Below are 21,420 nucleotides of genomic sequence, written 5' to 3'. Positions count from 1 at the left end.
CACAGAAAGAAACCATTACGGCGGTCTTGGAGTTGTCTTCGGGGAGGCATTAAGCTGAAGGGGTGTACTGAGCTCCACGTTTTCGAGAGAGATTCTGTAACCGGAGATCGCTATTGTAAGAAGTTAATCCTTCCCAATGTGTGTCTGTTCCGAAGTGCTATTGGACCAGACTTCGTTTTTATGGATGACAATGCAAGGCCAGTAGCTACTGCAAAGTGAAGATATCACTTGAATATAATGGGCAGCATTCTCTCCTGATTCAAATCCCATATAACATATGTGGGATGCTTTGGGAAGGCGTCTTACGGCAAGATTACATTCTCCGGGGAACACCCAACAACTGAAACAGATTCTGATTGAGGAAGGGGCACTCTTAACTCAAAAACTTTTAGACAATCTGGTGCTGAATATGGAGAGACGGTGCGAAGCAACCATTTCAGTAAGGGATGGGCATATACAATACTAATACATATTATCCCATACAATATCTTCTTGTTGTTCTTCTCTTGAACAGACAATCATGTGTAGCGATACTATCAGTTCAATAAAGCTTTTTTTTTGTTTGATTCCACACTATATGCATTGTATTCATTCTTGTGCAACTATGTTTTCCTCATCATTTAAGTATAAAATGCTCTCATTTCTAAAATAATATATAAATGTCTCTCATTTCTGAATTTCATGTCTCTCAAATGATTTCTCGTGGAATTATGGCAAACAAGACACCTGTTGCAAAAGTTTTGCACGCCAGTGTATTTATCCAGCTCACTTCATTATGTAATTATCGTGTTAACTTTTATTCGAACAGACGGATAGATGGACGTCCTTTGAGCAGATTCTACTCGAAAATTGATAGAATTCTGAAAATTTATTCCAAAGACCATATATTAAATTTCAACCGCCTAACTCAAAGCGCATTTGAATGATCTTTGTTTAAGACAGACGGACGGACATTTTCCAAAAATGTATTTTTCGAAATCATGGCGAGCTGAAGCATGGAGATTCGTCAAAATATTGGGTCCAGATTTTTTGATTATTATCATACTTTAGACTACATATACGAGAAAGTAAAAAAAAAGAGAAATAAGCCATCATGCAACACAATAAAAACACAATTAAGCAATAATGTTTTATTTTTTAGCTGCTCTATGAAATCGTCTGATTGTTTAGTTATTTCAAAGCTTCAATGGCGGCTATTAAACCATCGTATGTTTCTTCACAGGTTGGCAGAATCTGGTTCTGTGGCAAGAAAAATCCGTACCTTCCAGTGTCTCTCAATTCCAAAGCGTAAGCTATTTGGACATTCTGTTTCACGTAGGCATAGTCAACAGACGATCCAGCTGCTTCATCTGAAAATAAAATTTCAGCATAAAAAATCACTCAGGTGCTCAGTAAAATATATAATTGACATTTATAATAAAATGCTCTCATTATATTTATGATACGTTTGTTTTTCAAAAATTAGAAAATAAAATAAAGGAAAAATGGATTTACGTCTTATTTGAATTCCCAATTTGTCTAGATTTTGAGTGATACTTCTTTGACATTGCTCTATATTTTGAAGGTCGTACAAATCATCATAAGAATATTGATTATAATAGTAAGTAATATTACTTATAGGAATCATCATAAGAATACTTCCAATAACAGGGAAATGGAACTATGCAAATAAAAGAATACAGCTTCTGTAAAGAATTTTGAATTTGACTGACCTGTGTGTTATTTCATTGAAGTTACCTTTGTGCTATTTTTATATTACAAGGGCATTCCATGAGAAATTAAGCATTTTAAAAATTGTCTATAGCCTTAATAATTCATTAGAATGTTATAAAATTTATAATATTGTTACGAAATTTCCGGGGTTCGTTTGGATAGTGGGAGTTATATAGTGTGAAGAACGCTCGATCAGCAGGCGGCAGTAGAAAATGAAACAACGACGTTTATTTACATGAAAACACACAGGACAGCACAAAGACGACAACTATATATAGCACAGAACACGATTATCTTTAGCCGAGACGTGCAGCATACAACAGCTGCATACAACAGAATACACAGCAGCTCTACTCCGTCGCTGCTCCGCTAGTCCCTGGCAGACGAGTTCTTCACCGTCGCTTCCAACTACTCTTCGACTCCATTGGTCCACGACTCCCATTCACCACTGCCCGACAGCTGCGGGTGCTTCCTTTTATAGGTCTCAGGAGGCGGGGCTAGAAGCCTCTCAACCAACCAGGAACGTTCGAGGCGTATCTCCGTTCCTACTGGACGGATCGGGAAAATTCTCGATGTTTCGGGTATAATCTATTTTGGCGCCAAAGTCGCCTAATTCGTCGCCAAATGGCCGCCAAGCTCCGGGACCTCCTATGGAACCAACTATGCTGGGAAGCAGCATCGCAGGTTCGTAACAATATTCTACTTTTATATGAAGGAAGAAATTATTACAAAGATACCTTATGAAGACCTTTAATGATATCTTACAAGAAAGATAAAGCCACCCTTAATCAAGTCGACCAATAACGAATTTTTGCATTCCCATGAAATGAAATATAAATGAATGTGGACAAATATTCCTAGACCATAATCGCTGAAAACAGAGTTTTACATGTAAATGAAGAGCGAAAACATGGTGTTGAACCTTCGTTTTCTTCTCATATTTGGATTATAGGGAAATTCGGGAAAAACAAGAAAAGAATGATTAATAAAACCAAGTAATGAATGAGCAATTGGTCTTCATCCTGACCAAGGTATCCTAATTATCCGAAATAAGTCCTGTCAAGACGCATCCTTACTCATATTTGACCATACTCTTGTGATGCATAAACATCTTTTGCTTGGTGAAAGATGTCCCATTTGCATTGCATGTCAAGTTTATTTGAGTGTCATTAATATTTTATCTGAATGTCCAATTTTTAATCCCCACCGATTACGTTTAATTGGTATGTCATCCCCAATCATTTGTTACCTTCGTGGAAGAATATCCCTATCCAAATATATTTAACTTCTTGAAAGAGATTGCACTTTTCCATCTCATTTAATCAGGAGCATTTTTATCTCCCGTTTCTTAGTTATTGCAATTTTTTTACAACTCTCTAGAACATAGGTTCCCAAAGTGGTCCAGGTGGACCCCCAGGGGTCCATAGGAGACCACTCGGGGGTCCACGCAGACGTGAAAAGAAAACAGGGGTTCACAAGTTGTAAGTGGGGGTTCACGAAAAATTTTCTGGTTTTCATAATAAAGAACAAAAATTTTGACTTGGATTTACCTATCAACGTAATTCAATGACGTTAACTTGCAGTTACAAGGGAATAGCCTTAATTTAATAAAAACAAAGGGTGTGATTTCGGCTTTTCTTGACAAATTGAAATTAATGAAGCAAAATATTAGTCGGCGCGAATTCTCCCAGTTTCCGCACTGATCACAGATAGAATGTCTTGATGAGGATATTCAGACATACGCTCAACATTTAAATACCCTGCATGATGACTTCAAAAATAGATTTGAATATATTCTGACGATGGAAATACCACCATGGATCATAACCCCATTTGATGAAATGGAAGAGGCGAATGTGGCATTACAAGAGGAGCTACTTGAGCTCAGCACCAACGAGGAAACTGAAGGTGAAATTTAAAAAAGGCTATCAAACATTTTGGCTGCAGGCAAAAATTCCCGAAAAATATACTGGGCTGTGGGAAATTGCGAGAAAGTTTTTGATAGCGTTTCCCTCGTCATATCTTGTCGAAAGAAGTTTTAGTGCCGTTACCAACCTGTTAACAAAAAAAAAGGAGATTGAAAATCACAGAACGGGGAGATTTGAGATTACTTCTTACAAAACTGAAGCCAAATATTAATAATTTGCTGTCAATTCATCAAGTACATCCATCTCATTAAAAGTATGGCTATTTTTTATTGTTGATTTACATTTCAGAGTTCATTATTGATTTTTTGTCAATTGCTGATTGTTTGTAATAATAAATGTTTATAATTTTGTATAACCACAAGTATTATTTTAATAAATAGGACACAAGAAAATGTGCTACTTTTTTTTTTCTTTTTAACACCCCCAATTTAGGGTGATATTTTTTAGAAGTTTTGGGAATACAGTAGAAATGTAACAGCAGGGGGTCTACCGAAAATAGTAAAATTTTGAAAGTGGTCCACGAGAAAAAAAAGTTTGGGAACCTCTGCTCTAGAACTTCATTATGTGCTTTTTACCTTCAACCATATGTTTGGCGCAGCATACCCAGATGTGACTCTTGTGCCATAAAAACTAAATGACTGACTAACCGACGGCTCATGATTCATTCTATTACGGGAGTTGAGCTTGTAGCGGATTGATATGAGCGAGGATAGAATCTGGGACCTTGGGGTTTGTAACCCAGTAACATGACCACGATACAAAATCAATTGCTCGGGTAGCGTAGCTGTTAACTGGCTTATAAGCTATTCACCTCAGACTCTCCCTCCAATGACGAACGATATGGTTGTTGAGCGGTGATGTGTTTTGGCTGTTGATTCTAATGCGCCTGTACCCATTTGGGCAGTGCCAAGCGTTATGGCGAGCGTGTGTGGTTGATGTTGCTGCGTAAAGTGAGTCTGACGACTATGGGTTGCTGCGGCCTTTTTGTGTTGCTGCGTCAAGTGAATCTGACGACTTTGGGTTGCTGTGGGTAGATGGCGTCACAACAGCTGTACGAAGGTTGAAGGTTCATCGTCCGAGGTCACCAATGTCGCGAATTGGCATGAGAGAGGATAGAACCTGGGACCTTGTGGTTCGCCGAATAACATGACCACAATACAAAAGCAATTGCTCAGGTAGAGTAGCTGTTAATTGGCTTATAAGCTATTCACCACAAGCTATTACCCAATCCACACTATTTACTATAACTCCAACAGTTCAGAGATTCCTCTTACTTAATTAGCCACTTATTTCTCAGGCATTTTAGGCTTACCCTCTTCGATGAGTTGATGGGAAAGCAAAACAAATAGTTCAATATTAGATCTAAAGCTGAATAACAGTTAACAATATTTGAATAATGATTTAAAAGAGAGAAGTAAACGATGAACTTACAAATGATATTAGCGATGGATCCCAGATCATATTTAGTGCCATACTTTTTAGCCAATGCATCTACACCTGCCGTACCAATTCGAGTCTGAAATATAGATAAAATAAATAAACAATTACTTTATCATTAGATATATTAAACAAAATTTCCTGTAAATATTTGCAATCAAAACTTCTTTTCAGTGACAATGTCTTTTGCAGCTACTATTTCAGTGTTCATTTTCTACATCGAACGTAGAGAACGTAATTCGAAAATTCTTATATTTCTTATATTCCTTCATTTGATTACCTTAAAAGTAATTTACTGATAATGATTATCTTAAGTGTAATTTAATGCTAATGATTACCTTAAGTGCAATTTAGTATTTTTTTTAATGAAAATCACCTTTTTAATTGCAATTTATATAGTTAGTTGATTAAATATCTAAAATTTGTGAAAAACTTTACAAAATTTTGGGTGAGATTAAAATCCCAACCATCCAATTACACCAGGAAATACAAATTTAAAAATTTCTAAAGATCAATGAAAATTAATCCTAATAATAAGCAATGTATTTGTAAAGTAAATTGATATACCATCTTAATGTAAATAAAAGCTTTTGCAAAACTTTGAAACAATCTAAACTTTGCTCAAAATCTATATGCATTTTTGCAAGAACTTTTTACAAGAATGCAATTATTCCCAATAGATTATGTCTTACCAATTCAAGGTAATTGGGTGGATATTGTTTGGTAGTACCATAGGGGGTCATCCACAGTTGGGAGAAAGCATGGATGGAGAAGTATGCTTTTAGACGGCTTCCGAGGGCAATCATGAGATCTCTGATGGCACGAGATTCGTTCTCTGAGAAGGGTCGGTCGCCACAATAGATTTCTTCGCAAGGTTTCCTACTGGTGCCCACTCCTGAAGAAGAAAAATAATTCATTTTCATCATTTGAAATAAACTACTCGATTTAATACAAAGTAAATAATTTTTGAGTTACTAATGACAAAGGATTTCAGATAAATCCATTCATAAAAATATCGTTTCCTTCCCAAAAAATTATAAATATAGAAAGTATAGATAAATGATGGGTTGTTAAAATTCTAAGTAGCTCTTGAAAGTGAAATTTTTGTAAATAAATAGGAGAATGTTTTCTCTAATTTCAAGACACTAGGAAGATATTACTTATAGCAGATACCGTTAAATTTTATGGTTGCCTATTTTTCCTCTTTCTTGATTAAGATTGAAACTTTGCATTAATATAATGGGTATAGAAATTTTATTGCTTTAATGGTACAGTGACTATGTAAACTTTATACTCAAAGTAAAAATATTCCGACAGTAGGAGAAGGGGCCGTACCTTGATATAATTTAAACTTGCGACTGCATTTATCTTGTCATTTAGTTTGTCAATAAAGACACTGAAGAACGGGTTAAGAGGTATGGTGATGTTATCACATCACAGCTCTTAAACTATTATTCCTTAATGTAGTAGAAAATGAAGAAATAAAAGAATTTTATAACCAAAAAAGAGAAAAATTGTCATTTTAATGTAAATATTTTGCTCAAAACTTGGATAATTGAACAATTAGCAATAGTTTACTTTATTAGTTGCATTTACTTCACGAATAGATTGCTCCATAATGAATTATGAGTCAATTTTTAAATTTTATATAACATTTCAATCCTTTTTTATCATATTCTGGTAAAAATGTCGACATGTTAAATTTTACAAATTCTTTTCGATTTTTTAATAGAAAATATCTTTAAAGTATGTTATAACATTCGGGATAATTTTTTTGAAAAGCTTTCGAAAATAGTTATATTTTTGAATATTTGCATTAAAAATACTATAAAACCTTTATGAAATAAAAATATACGACTTAAGTGGCAATTTTTTTTAAAAAAAAAGAGGTCGTTTTCGTCTAAAGAGAGATATAAAGTAAAAATCTTCTAGTTTAGAGGTTTATCAAATGATTTGATTAAAATTTTGCAGATAGCATATGAAATATATTATCTAGATCTGGAACAAAAAATGAATTGTATTTCTATCCATTCTCTAACCTTTAAAAGGCCATTTTTTGCAAGTCATGGTATATTAAAATAGTTTTAGGATTAAGATTGGCTTAAGTAAAGTGATTCATTTAGCTTATTAAATAAATTTAATTTGATTAATTAATTATTATGGATAATTAGTAATTAAGAAACAAATAAAAAAACGCCATTCTATGTGAGATAAGGAACTGAAACGTCTAAGTTTTTGTCTAATCGCAAAATTTGTCAGAACTTGGGCCAGTTTACATAATTTCATACCAAAACTGAAAAATCTGGTGAGAAACATACTTCCCACGGCCCCTGAAAGGGTTAAATAAGGGTTAATTCTGTTAACCCTTAAGTGAGGAGGTGAAATTTTAGGATTTAACTGGGGTGGTGCGGTCTACGAGACCGCATTTCAGTTACACTCAAATTAAATTTTTTAATGAATGTATTAGTATGAAAAACTGCCAATATATTTTGCAGATATTTTTCTTGATATACAGATATGTTTTAGAAATGTTTCAAAATATATTATCATTGAAAAAAGTAAATGCGTTGGAACATACATTTTCTCCTCAAATTACATGTTACAATAAATAATATTCTTGAAAAAGTATATTACTTTTTACTTTTTAAATAATATTTATTTTTACAGTATATGAAAGTATATAGAAAACAATATAATGTAAATATCGGCAATTATATGAAAAATAAAAAAAAATGACAATAGGTAAAATTGGCCCTTTTTTTATCGGTTTGTGTGACTTTCATAGCGCGGTTTTCTAGGGCATTTTAAGCATATAAGTTAAGAACTAGATAAAAATCAACCTATAAATTATGTATATATATCTCTTGGTATATTAATATATTTTATAAATTTTTCAAAATACATTATCACTAGAGAAATTAATTATGTTTGAACATACATATCAAAATCAGTTGAATGCGAACTTTCATCGAAAAACTCTTCTGTGCAATTATTCTTATCACTAAAACCACTTTCTGCTTCATTTAAAAGTGTCTGGAGCACGGCTTCATAATAGGATCAGTAAACTGAATGATATTTCGGGTCCACGTTTTAGCGCCATCTGCTAAGCCTTGTTTATCACTGGGACACTAACAGGGAGATGCGGTCTTAGAGACCGCACTCGAAGAAATAACTGAATTAATTTAAAAAACATCTGCTGAAATCGGTTGAAAAAGTGCACGTGTATTGAAGGTCACAAAACAGGAAGCTACAGGGTCAATCCATTCAATTGACCTAAAAATAGAATAGGGGTGACTGAAAATCCATCGCTAGCGGTCTCACAGACCGCACGTCCCCAGTTCAGGGTTAAGAAATAACACGAAAATTTCAATTTTTTCTCATTGCATAAAAATGTTTTTAAATGTATAGATTACTTATTCTCTAATTTAGTAATTGTAGAACATATTAAGAAAATATTATACCAAATTTGAAGAAAAAATATACATTAAATTTTAATTTATGCTTTTTGCAAGAAAATTCGATCAAAGATTAGAATATGAGAAAATAGCATCTAAAGATATAAAATAGCATTGAAACAGTTTTATAAAGAAATTTTTACAAAAAAAATAGAAAAAAAATTCAAACAGTTTTATAAAGAAATCTATTCAAACAATAAGAATATTAAATAACAAAAGTTTCCTAATTGCGCAAAAAAATCGACTATCCAATTATTTACCTGCCTTAATCATCATAATTTAACCTTTTTACACTCGGAAAAGTAATTCGTTGAATAATTACTCACTTAATACTTGGACTTGTTTATTACACCAAAAAATATATACATACAATTGTTTTAAGTTGAATTTCCCTGAAAAACATGAATATGCATCTTTTTACCATTCTTTAGGTATTTTTAAGAATTAAAATGAAAAAATAAATAAATAAAACGTCAAAATAATGCACCATTTTGAATGATGAATGAGAGCCACCATCCAAATACAAAGGGTTAAATTATCATTTATGTAAAATTTACATCACTTTTCCCAATTTGTGATAGACAGAAAATAAGAACTGCTTTGTTCCTATTGATCTGATGATGAGCATCATAGAACATTTACCAACCCCTGTAACTGGCATGATAACACAGATGCATATTCTTAAACTTCGGCCCTGATCCTCGTTTCATATCTGAAAATCTATACAAGAAGTCATAAAGAGTGGATTACCCAAGATCGCCATTACAGTTGCTGAAATAAATAGGCTACTTCAAAACAAGACAGACGAATTAAATACACCCAGAAGAATACTAAATAGCCAACAAATTTGCCATGGTGTCGCCTTTGGAAGTTAAAGAGCCGACAATAATGAAGTGCCGATGCAGCTTGTTCATCAAACCGTAGGCAAACTGTGCTCTGGGGACAAATCGGTGAATTCTCATTCTAATATGAATGTCGTAAATGGGACAAAAGAATGTTTTATGTATGAACGAAAACGGCTTTGCGAACTTTGGGTTTCTTTATTGTGATCAAGGTGAAATTCGTTGATTTCGTTTGTTTGATAAAAAGCAAATGATTCGTGTTATTTAAGAAGAACAATGAACATGTACCTGGAAGCTCATAGTAAATAATTTTATATTTTCTAGGAATTTTGCTGTAGTAGCATTGTGTTTGGAAACTAAATTATTTATTTGTTCATATTTAAAAGCAAGGATATCATTCGGGTTTGTTTGTTGTTAATCATTGACAATGGTTAATCCATGTTTCAGAATTTAACCAGGACAGGGGGGGGGAGGTCTTTCCTAAACATTCTCTCAATAAACCAAAAGCATTCTCTTAATAAACCTAAAAAAAAATATCTAATTAAACAGAAAACATTCTCTTAATAAGCCGAAAACATTCTCTTAATAAACCATTATATTCTTTAATAAATGTACTTGTATATTATTAACCCTATACCATGAGTGAATAAGTTACAAAAGAGATTATGAGAGTGCACTACTTTCATTTAATCCTTGAAATGCCGGCGCCCTGGATTAGGAGTAACGCGTCTTTCTCATGATCTAGGCGTCCTGCGTTCGAGTCTAGGTTCGGGCGTGGTAGTTCTTCATCTGTTCTGTCTGTGAGATATGTGAATGTGCCCCCCTCACCTGTATAAAGGGGTTGTGCAAGCGAATGTGATGCGTGAGTAGCTAAGACGTACTCTTGGCCCTATTTGGAACTACTAAAACAAGAGACGCTCCCTTGGCTTAAAATCTCTGAATTCGTAAACGAGATCGTCCATGGCAAGTGCCATTATAAATAACAACAATCCTTGGGATAATCTAAATTCTCACGAACCAAAAAACCAAATGTTTATTTTGAACGTTTTTGTACAACCTAATGAAGCCAAAATTTTATTCAGAAATACAATTGCTGTCACAAAATCATACATCAGATCGCATATATTTAAATTCTCTAATTCATAATTTAATAAGGAGGTACACTTTAGATTCCAACACTACGAATTAAATTTCCTTTATCTAAGTTGTTAGTGTTGAGTTGTTTCGCTTCATTTACCTAAGTTATCGTTTTTAAAACTGCAAGTGATCAGACTCAAGACTGATTTGCTTCCAAATTTGATAGATACCTACAGACCGGGATAGCTTGGTTGGTATGGCTTCGGAATCGCGCCCCTTTGGTTGCGAGTTCGAACCCCGCCGGCCGAAGACTCCCCGTGTGCGTGGTGGCTGAAACGCGTATAAATCTGTCGTGGTCACAAAGTCCTCCATGTCGAGAGTAATACCACTGGGGATACTGGATCAGAGGTGATTGTTCTCTGGTTCATGTCTGAATTACGATCTGTGGATGAGTGAATGAAATGCATGAATGAAGTCATTACCCGTAAAAAGGGTAATGACGTGTGTGTAGCTATGTCGTTCTCTTGGCCCTAGATGGCGCTACTGAAAAAACAAGAGACGCACCCTTGGCATAAACCACAAATGACTTCTTTAAGTCAGTGGGCTTGCCCAGACGAGAGCCATTAGAAACAACAATAGGTGCCTACTCTTGAGATGTTAAATCTGTTTACCAATATTTTTCTAGTTTTCTTCATTTTATAATTATCGTCTTAATTTGAATTCAGAAACAGGGACAGATAGGAATTTTAATAACTTACTTCGTTAAAAATTTGATAGAAATCTATAGGTACCTTTCCTGATAAAACACGATTTTACTCAAAAGAAATTTTTCTGAAACTATTAGAATAAGTGAATTGAATTTCCACTTCGAAATGTGGGTTGTGCAATATAATGGTCGGTTTAGTTTAGTTATATTAACGTCCCGTTGTAAAGCAACACTAGGGCTATTTTGTGACGGACCTCGTAATTTTAAATCACGGTCAGATGACGAGGACGACATCTCAGCTGGAACCCCCCTCTCCTCGCCACACCACGCTAGCGGGAGGACGTTTGGCATGACGGATTTAACGTGCAACAGACCCCCTTACACGACGGTTCTTCGATGGAATCAAGTTTCGAACCTGAAACCTTAAGGTTCACAAGCCGAGACCTTACAACCAGGCCACCGTGGCCCTAATATAGTGGTCAGAACAACATGAATGAAGTGTGTGTTGGGGATCCTCGGTTCGAACTCGTCCTTTTTGCTTCATTTTTTAACTAATAGAGCTTTTTCCCATCTCCTCTCATGCTGACAGTGTCATACAGAGTCATCTTGGGCCCGATTTCACCATGGTAAAACTGATTTTAAGTTCGAAAATATAAGTAATGACAGATAAACTGTAAAATGAATACTGTGATTTAGCAGATTGTTTCGAATAACATGTTAAACAGATTTCTTTTATTTAAATGACCATTTCATATGTAAAATATTCATATGTAATCAGTATGTGATTCATATTTAAATATTTTCACCAAAAAAGCACATTTTTACAAAAAGGATCAAAAACTGCCCAGCGAAGATAGCGGTTTTCCATATATTGAATAACATAAATCAATCATAAAAAGTGTTTTCCTGTTATTTTGATTTTCATTTGTAATAACTTACATGAATAAGACTATTATTGATTCTTCAATAGATAGCACTTGGGTTTTATAGGAATATATAATAAATTCAGAATGATTGCAAATTTTTGTTATCGAATAATTTCGAATTTTCTCAGAATCAATCACTATAAGAGCCTTTCGAATATCCTGAACACAATTTTGCGCTGCAGTAAAACAGTTCGCAAAGAATCCGAATAGCGAAAAAGGTAGATGACGAATACAATGGCCTTCCCAAAGTTTTACAACGTTGCCGTTTCAAGCTACAGTAAAACATTTTCGCCGTTTCAAACTGTTGCGATGTTATCTTGGAAAGTATCGAAGTTTTTGGAGGTAGTAGCCAAAAGACATAAAACCGATGTGAAAACGATTCGGTCAGCATTCTTGCTGTTACAATATCTACAGTTCCACAAAATGACGGAATCGACTTGTCTTCGACAGAAAATACAGGTTGTGGAGATTGAAGGCATTTTCTGGCTAGAGCTTTCTTCATGTTGGATATACAACTGTTCGATCACTTTTCAGATGTTTTTCTTTAAATGTGTCGGAAATTTTTATGATATTTTCTAGTCTTTTTAAGAAAAACGGTGTATTTTCGAAATATCCTGACTATTTCATCAATAGTTTTTTTTTTCGATAGGCATCTGTATAAGTATATATTAAATATTATTTCTCCTAAATTATCCAGATTAAACAATAGAAAAAAAATTAATTTTTAGAGATTTATATTCGGAAAATTTTTAGAATTTTAGATCTATGTTTACTATCTTATTTTACTAACAATAAAAATGCTATAACAATACTATTACTAACTATAATAGCGGAAGTTGTCCCAAAAAAATTCTCGCATAATCTGTAATAAACTTGTGATTCCAAAGAAAAGGCATTGCATGACATTGGCATACAATAGTTAAGAAGTATTAACTTTTGTGATAAATTTAGTATTTTTACTGAATCTGTTGTGCCATCCTTGGCGCTAAATATTTGGCTTTTAATCCCTGATATGTTACCATTAAAAGTATCCTAAAACCGAATTATTTTGAATTCAAATACGTTCTTCCCAGTCGACTGAAAAAAACTTTTGACACAAAATTACGATTTTAGTCATAAAATCCCATACCAAATTTTATATATTTCAGTCATTGCGTTTACGTGTTTCTGAAAGTTCGGTACAACCCTTAGTTCTATTTAGTTCAAAATTTGGCAGGCGTCTATAGTAAATATGTTAAATCTATTTACCGAATATTATCTGTCCAGGTCTTTTCATTTTGCAATTATAGAGTTAACTTCTAATAGTCGGACAGATAAACCACTGAACAGATTTTACTCAGAATTTGATGAAATCTGCAAATTCAATTAAAAGACCGCATACTAAATTTCAACCGTCTAGTTTAAAACGTTTCTCAGTTTTCTTTGTCACAGACAGACGAATGGACATTTTCCAAAAATGGGTTTTTCTAAATCAAGGAGGTCTAATACGTGGAAATTCGTCAAATTCTGGAGTTCACATTTTTAGGCTATTACTATACTTTCTCTATACTAATACGAGAAAGTAAAAATGTTGTGAAAATTCTCTAAAATTAGTAGATTTTTTTCTCAGTATGCGGTTATTTAACCCTTTCTAAGGCCGTGGGAAGTATGCTTCCCACCAAATTTATCAATCTTTGTATGAAATTATGTAGGTTGGCATAAGTTCTGACACATTTTTTTAGTAAGTCAGAAACTTAGATGTTTCAGTTCTTTATCTCAGACAAAATGATGTGACTTGATTTGTTACTTAATTATTAATGAACCAAATTAATTAATTAATTAATTAATTAAATTTAACTAATAAGCTAAAGGAATCCCTTTTCTTATTCTAATTTCAAGCCTAAAAATAATTTAACATAATATGACTAGAAAAAAATGGACCTTTAAATGGTTAAAATATCGCACAACTAATTTCTAGCTTGGTTAATCTATGAAAAGGTAGTCACATTGTAGCTAATATTATTTTTTAATCTATGCAAAATGATATATGTGATGAATAATTTTGTATCACAGCGTAGATATCATTACCCGTTTGTTCTATGCACAAAGACGTGCACAATGAATAAGCTTCTTACTAACGACGAAAAAAAAATTAGATCACCTCTTCTTTTGCTATTACATTAAGACATTAACCGTGAAGAAATTTATTGCCACATCAACGAAGATAAAGTTAAATAGCTTTAGAGATAATTAAAATATAAATATCATCACTCTTTTGATCTATAGTAACACGAGGATAAATAGATTTATTGCAAAGTATAAAAATACAAGTAATATATAAAACAAAATTTTTTAAGTCAATTCCTACATAGGTCAACGTTTTTTTTTAATTTAGTTCCTTTTTATTAAATAATTACAAAATTGGTGATAAACTTGGCGACGGATTTAGCGACTTTGGCGACCAAATAGAAATTACAGGACAAATTTAATTAACTAATTAATATTTGAAAAAATCTATATTAACATCAAGTGTCACCCACTACAAGTTTAAAAAATGTATTTGAACTTGAGTGGATGAATAAAAAGTATTTTATTAACGATTGAAAGTTTGAACTAGATATATATAGAGAGTGTGTGAGCTAATAGTAGGTATTGTATCCCGCATGTAGATAGTATTACTCATTAGTTCTATAGCAAACGAAATGTCAGCGAAAAGGAAATTAAATTAGAAAAATTCCTAATTAAATTAGGGAAAATTCCTAATTTAAAAAAAAATTAACTAGGAAAGAGAAACTAGAATCTTTATATAGATATTTTTTCCATTATATCACGGTATATATCATAAAGGGATTTATAGGAAGAGGATAAATTACCTAAATTACCTTTATTGTAGATTTAAAATTCGGTTGATTTATTGCACCACCAAATATATAACGAGAAGATATGTAGGTAATGAGTGAACAGAAGAATAGGCATACTCAAATGTAATTATCATGTAGATATAATTATTCTCTTTATTCTATTCTACTACGACATTGAGATGAATAAGTTTATTGCTATTATGGAATGGAAATGTAATTAGCATGCCCATATAATTATTAGTCTTTATTATACTGCGCTACGACATTGAGATGAATAAGTTTATTGCTATTATGGAATGGACATGTAATTAGCATGCCCATATAATTATTAGTCTTTATTCTACTGCGTTACGACATTGAGATGAATAAGTTTATTGCTATTATGGAATGGACATGTAATTAGCATGCCCATATAATTATTAGTCTTTATTCTACTGCGCTACGACATTGAGATGAATAAGTTTATTGTTATTATGGAATGGACATGTAATTAGCATGCCCATATAATTATTAGTCTTTATTCTACTGCGCTACGACATTGAGATGAATAAGTATATTGCTATTGAAGAGAGGATGAGTAATTATCATTATGATCAATCGAACTGAGCAAAAAGGATATTGTTGAATGAATTAGAAAAAATAAAATCAATTTCTTATTTCATTACTAAAATACGCAGTTTAACAGGATACTTGTGAAATCATCAAGCCATAATCTAATGGTTTAATACATTCTATAAATGCATATTAACAGACTATATTGCTTTTAATTTAAGAAATCTAGGGAGTTAAAAATATCAAAATATTATAAGATATACTTATAGACAGTTAGCAATATAATCAAGGGAAGCGATAGTCAACAAACGGGCACATGTTTATTTTATGGTTCAAAATACTTGACGTTTCTCAAAGTACGCCAAAAAATAGAAGTTTCCAAATATATAAGATACCAAGATTTAACCGAAAGGTACATATCAGTTGTAATGGCGACCTAAAAGCACTCAGAAAAAAATACGCCAATTCGGTGAATATTTTTATAATTTAATATATTTTTATAATATTTATATTGAGTACTTGAATATATTTATAACATACTGAAATATATATTTTTATAATTTGGCGAAACTTTTTCTTGGGGCTTTTTGGTCGCCGTTAAAATCGAATTCTACTGGCCGAGCTTCATGAACACATAATATGGTTGATTTCCTGAGTTTTTCTGATTACTTCAAGATTTTTTTTTTCAGGATTGTTAGCAACTTCAATAGTTTTCAATTTTTAGTGATTTACGGCAGTGGACATAAAAACAAACAAACACCATCGTTATCAAAAAGTACAATTTTATATCAAATCAAAAAAAAGCTAAGATTCTTTAAAAACCGCATGATTAGGGATTGCAATACCGGACCAAAATTTTAATACCGGTATTCGGTATTTTTGAAATCTTAATACCGGGATACCGGTTTTAATACCGGTATTAGAAATTTTAGAAAAAGAATGAAAACACAGGTGTTTCTTTGTTTTTTCTTTGTTTTTTTCTGGCAGTTATGTTAGAGAGTGTAAATATCACAAAAAATAATTTGTAACTTATAAACTTATAACTTATTTTATTCTTAACTTATAACTTATTTTATTTATCGCTAATTTTAATTTTTGTTGAAGAGCCAATTCCTTTTCACTATCGACAGTAGTGACATCCTAATCTTCGATAATTGAACCGAATTCTTCTGAATGTGGATAGGTTTGTGGGTTAAAAAATTTTAAGAAAATTTAATCTAAACTTAATCAGATTTGAATTGGTTCTTTTCTTCTTTTTCATTTTCATTTTTAAAATCACTATAATTATGTAAATACCATAAGACATTTTCTATTTCTGTATGCCTTTCTTCTGTGCGATTTTTCAATGTAATATATAATTCTTCAGATAGTGATGTGTGCTGTTCTTTCAGTGACTGCAACATGAAATTTATTGTTGCATTAGCTGTTAATAAATTAGAATCTCTCCCACATAATGCCTCAATAGTCAGTTTTATTGGAAGTAGAGCTCATACAGTTCTGGATATTAATTCGGATTCACTATTTGAAAAATTAATTTACAGGTTTAAGTCGATTATTGCTTTTTGTATTGGATTTCTCAGTTTCAAAAACCGTTCCATCATTAGACGTAAACTGTTCCAACGTGTTTTAGAATCTAATATTAACATATATTCTGTTTTATTTTCAGTTAGTATATATTTAAGTAATATATCCTTTTTATAGGGGAACGTTTAAATATCTTAATAATTTTTCGAACTTTATAAATTATAGGAAGCAATTCTTGATAGGTTAATATTTCATCCTCATTAGCAATACCTTCTTCAACAATTATATTGTCATAGTCTTCAGTGTCAATATCACTCTCACTCTCTTTTCAAAATTGGAATCCGAAGTTTCTATATTCACAGTATTTGAATTCTTCTGTTCTTTATTTTGTTGGTATAATACTCCTAATTACTCCTAATTGAATTCCATGTGCATAACACAACTGCTGATTTGCACCCATCTACATTCCAACTTTTTTCATAATTGTTGCTCCATCAGTTGTTATGGATACAATATTTTCTTTCAGGGATAATCCATGTTTCGCTAATTTAGATTTAAGCAATTATTTAGCTAATTAATTTCTCCCGTTAGGGAAACATAAAAACAAAAACGTATACTATTTTGCTATGTTCGCTATACCTGAACATATAATGGAGACAATTTTAAAAATTTCCATCAAATACCGAAAAACCGGTATTTAAACTTGTGAATACCGGTATTACAAAATTGTACAAATGGCTTAAAATACCGGTATTCGGTATCCCGGTATACCGGTATTGCAATCCCTACGCATGATATATCTTGATAATTTACAATAAATCCAATAGATGTTAAGAATTACCAAACTTTTGTAGACACTCAAATCTTATAATAAAGGCAATATTTACTCACCGCAGTGTTCGATGTCGAAATTCCTGTTGGCATCAGCTCCTCGGCAAACACCCAACCAGTCAATACTGCTGCGAGATCTGGTCTTTCTCCATAATCGGTCCTTTTATTAAAAATATTTCATGTTATTTTATACAAAAAAAAATACTTCAATACAAATACAACACTCTACTTTCAACATTTTTACATTTTAAAAATAATTTTAAGGGGATTTTGAATATTAAATGAATTATGAAATAAAAAAAAATTCTGAATTAAAACAGCAACTTATCAATATAATTATGACAAACATGCAATATCATCAACTCATCAACTTACCAATTTCTCAATCAATTTATCAATTTCTAAATTACCACAAGCATGCAGTGAATTGGATGGAATGAATAAATTATGAAACAAATAAAAAATTTTGAATTGAAACAGCAATTTATCAATATAATTACCACAAACATGCAGTATGATCAACTTACCAATTTCTTAATTAATTTATCAATTTCTAAATTACCACAAGTATGCAGTAAATTAGATGGAATGAAATTATTTTAATAAACACTTTCCTTTCTTTATTTATTTGAATTTTGCACACTTTAACAAATTATTAGCTGATTTAGCTTTTAAACAATTATATACAATAACTCCAAGTATCAAAATATATTTTTTTGATATATGAGATTTGATTTTTAAACAAAATAACAGTTTCAAGTTTTTAATATTCATTTATCAATAAATCTCAAAATTTGATTTCCCATCTCAAAGTATGATTATTTTTACATTAACCTTCTGACTATTTTCCCTTTCTTTTATTCATTCAACGGAGAGTGTTGACATCCTCTAATTTTGGTTTACCATTCTAACGCGTAATACTGTTACAGAAAAATCCAACTGTGGTAGTACGAGGTAATTTTCAACAGGCATAATCAAGGACAACGACGCTTTATACGGCAAGAAAGGACAAAAACTTAGGTAGCTAAATACAGGCAAAGCTTAGCCAAAGCTTATCAGATGTAGAAATCTATTTCACACCAGCAGAAAATCGATAGTTATAGTCACAAAAGATCATCACTCAAAAAAGAGAATTCACTCAATTACTAATTATCTCACCTCCACTAATGACTGATCTCCTCAGTGCTTTATAGCTCCCGTGGCAGAGTATCGAATATTCAAGAACAAACTCCGGAACTCGGGTTCTAATGGAGATATCGTCAAAATTCGAGTCATTTTGTGAATTTCCGTTTTTGTCACCAAAGTTACTAAATTCACTGTTAAGTAGCCAAATGATCGCCAAGTTTACGATCAGAGGTCATTAACTTGCATCCATTAAACATATGTAAGATGAAAGTAATAGGATATTCTTCATCATTAAACTAACTTGCCAAAGAATCAATATTACAAATTTGTAATTACACATAAACACTTTTCACTTCTTAATTCAATATTGCTCTTGTGCAGTATCTGGTGATCAGTACAAAGTAAAAGAATGGAAATAGAAATTTAACATCTTCTTCTCGCAAGGTTATTGATGAGTTTATTTAATATTTTTAAACTTGTATGATTTCTAAACTTGATATTATTTAGTAAAATCCTGTATATGAGAAAGAATGCTTATTGAATGTTTCACTTGGTGCGTGAGAAATTTTGAATGCTTAGTTACATTCAAGATTTAATTTAAAAAAATAGCAATTTTTGATTTACTAAAATAACAAATATTAAAAAAAAAGAACTTACAGTTGTCCAGGTGTAGACGTAACCATCAGGGTTAGATTCCACAATGACATTGAACTCATATTTGTCAACCAGCTTTGTAACTTGTGGGTCTTTGCCATATTCAGTGATTAACTGCAAAATTTATAATCAAATTTAATATCTAATCATATTTTAAAAAAATTCAAGAATATTAAAGTAGAGATTTTCTAATTTAAAATGTCAATCTTTTAAGTATAATAAAAATAATAAAGGCAATATTAACAAAGCCTAGTAATATTTGAAATTGAATAAGGTTATGTTTTTCATTTTTGCTCAAAGTTTTAAGAAATATGCGTTAAAGTATGTAAGCTTTATTTAAAGCCTATTAATATTCAATTTGGTCAATTTTGTGTTTCGGACACGTTTTTATTTCACTTAATACTTGTTTTTTGATTTAGTTTAGTTATATTAACGTTCCTTTTTAAATAAACAATAGGAGTATTTTGGGACGGATCTCGTAATTCTGAACTCGACGAGATGACGAAAATGACCTCCCCAAACTTCCACACCACACCAGCTGGAGGACGTTTTGCCGCGACGGATTTAACCATGCTCGCTTACACAACAGTTCTTCGGCAGGAATCGGTTTTTGAATCTGAAACCGTCCGGGTCCCATGCGGGACCTTACCACCAGACACCACGGCCCTAATGCATGAAGCTTGTTGTAAATAGGTTTACTTCCGTATTTGTATCACTTTATTATTAAAATTTAATACTTCCCATTTATTCGCTTCTATACTATCGAAGTTCTTATAAAATTCATTCATATTCAGAAGAGTTTTATTATTATTGCAAGCATTTGTTATTTATTATATTATTTTATTTATATATTGTAATGTTTCTCTTTTCTCCTCATTTGTTAATTGGTATTTTGGCCAGATGTAACATCACCTGTTTTTCGAAACATAGTTAAGTGTATACGGAACGCCAGATGTGGATCCTTTTATACTAGTAGAGTCATTGTGTCCACTCATTTGTTATATCCAGGAGAGGAGCCACATATGTGTATCTCGTCGTTTCAAATAGATCCATAATGCGTCAAAATATCCAGATGCTAAGCTTTTTTCCCTTACGAAGAGACTCATCAAATCATCAAGAAACCATTAATCACCAGCATCTTTGTCATTAAGTGTCGAACCCAGGTGGACTTCAGCCAGTGTTAGTTGCGAATTGATTATAATTAACATCTGCTCCCTAGGGATCAGGCACAAAGATAACTGACATTCACACAATCGAATGGAAATCATTCAGGAAGCATAGCTGAGGTGATTGGAACTCAAGCTTACCAATGAGGAAATCGGAAGCGGATATCTGAGGGAAATAAGATGTAGTATTTTTATTTCAGTTTAGTCAAAGAGGAGAGCTGTGAGAGGCTTCGAATTGGAATTCGGTGTACGGAGAAGTTCTTCCTGATTTTTTGAGAAGTTTCATGTGATTCGGGTTTCTATTACAGGATCCACCCAATAAAGATCGGTGGATTTCTGGAGTGGCCCCTGGAGTAGTCGTTTGGAACTAACAGACTTTTAACGGTCCTTTTTTTAAAAATTTATTTACCGATTTGATCAAGTTGCTATTTCGTGATTGAAATGTTATTTAATATTTGTAAAGAATATTTACCTAGATGGGAACAAATTGTTTTTTGTACATATATAAGGCTGTAAACAAAAGAATTGTTTTGTTACGCTATTGTTTTATTTGATCCGTCTGGATCAAAATATTACTATATATTCAAATTCATCTCAATCTCCTAAATTTTAAGCCTTTCAATGTTTACTATTCTTGATTTATT

General features: G+C 32.3%; 1 protein-coding gene across 1 annotated transcript in view; it reads right to left on the bottom strand.

Annotated features, from left to right (window-relative positions):
* Positions 1–1,115: 1,115 nt before the first annotated feature.
* Positions 1,116–21,420, bottom strand: part of LOC129971377 (carboxypeptidase B-like) — a 42,789-nt gene continuing 22,484 nt past the window's right edge. Inside the window, exons 7-11 of the mRNA XM_056085086.1 lie at positions 19,614–19,724; positions 17,892–17,991; positions 5,771–5,973; positions 5,073–5,157; positions 1,116–1,349 (exon numbers count right to left, since the gene is read on the bottom strand). Coding sequence (XP_055941061.1) covers positions 1,171–1,349; positions 5,073–5,157; positions 5,771–5,973; positions 17,892–17,991; positions 19,614–19,724 — 678 coding nt within the window. The 3' untranslated portion in view covers positions 1,116–1,170. The remainder of the gene's footprint in view (positions 1,350–5,072; positions 5,158–5,770; positions 5,974–17,891; positions 17,992–19,613; positions 19,725–21,420) is intronic.

This window comes from Argiope bruennichi, chromosome 6, assembly GCF_947563725.1.
Source record: "Argiope bruennichi chromosome 6, qqArgBrue1.1, whole genome shotgun sequence".
In the NCBI taxonomy this organism is placed as follows: Eukaryota; Metazoa; Arthropoda; class Arachnida; order Araneae; family Araneidae; genus Argiope; species Argiope bruennichi.
This window is presented reverse-complemented; position numbering and strand designations above follow the sequence as displayed.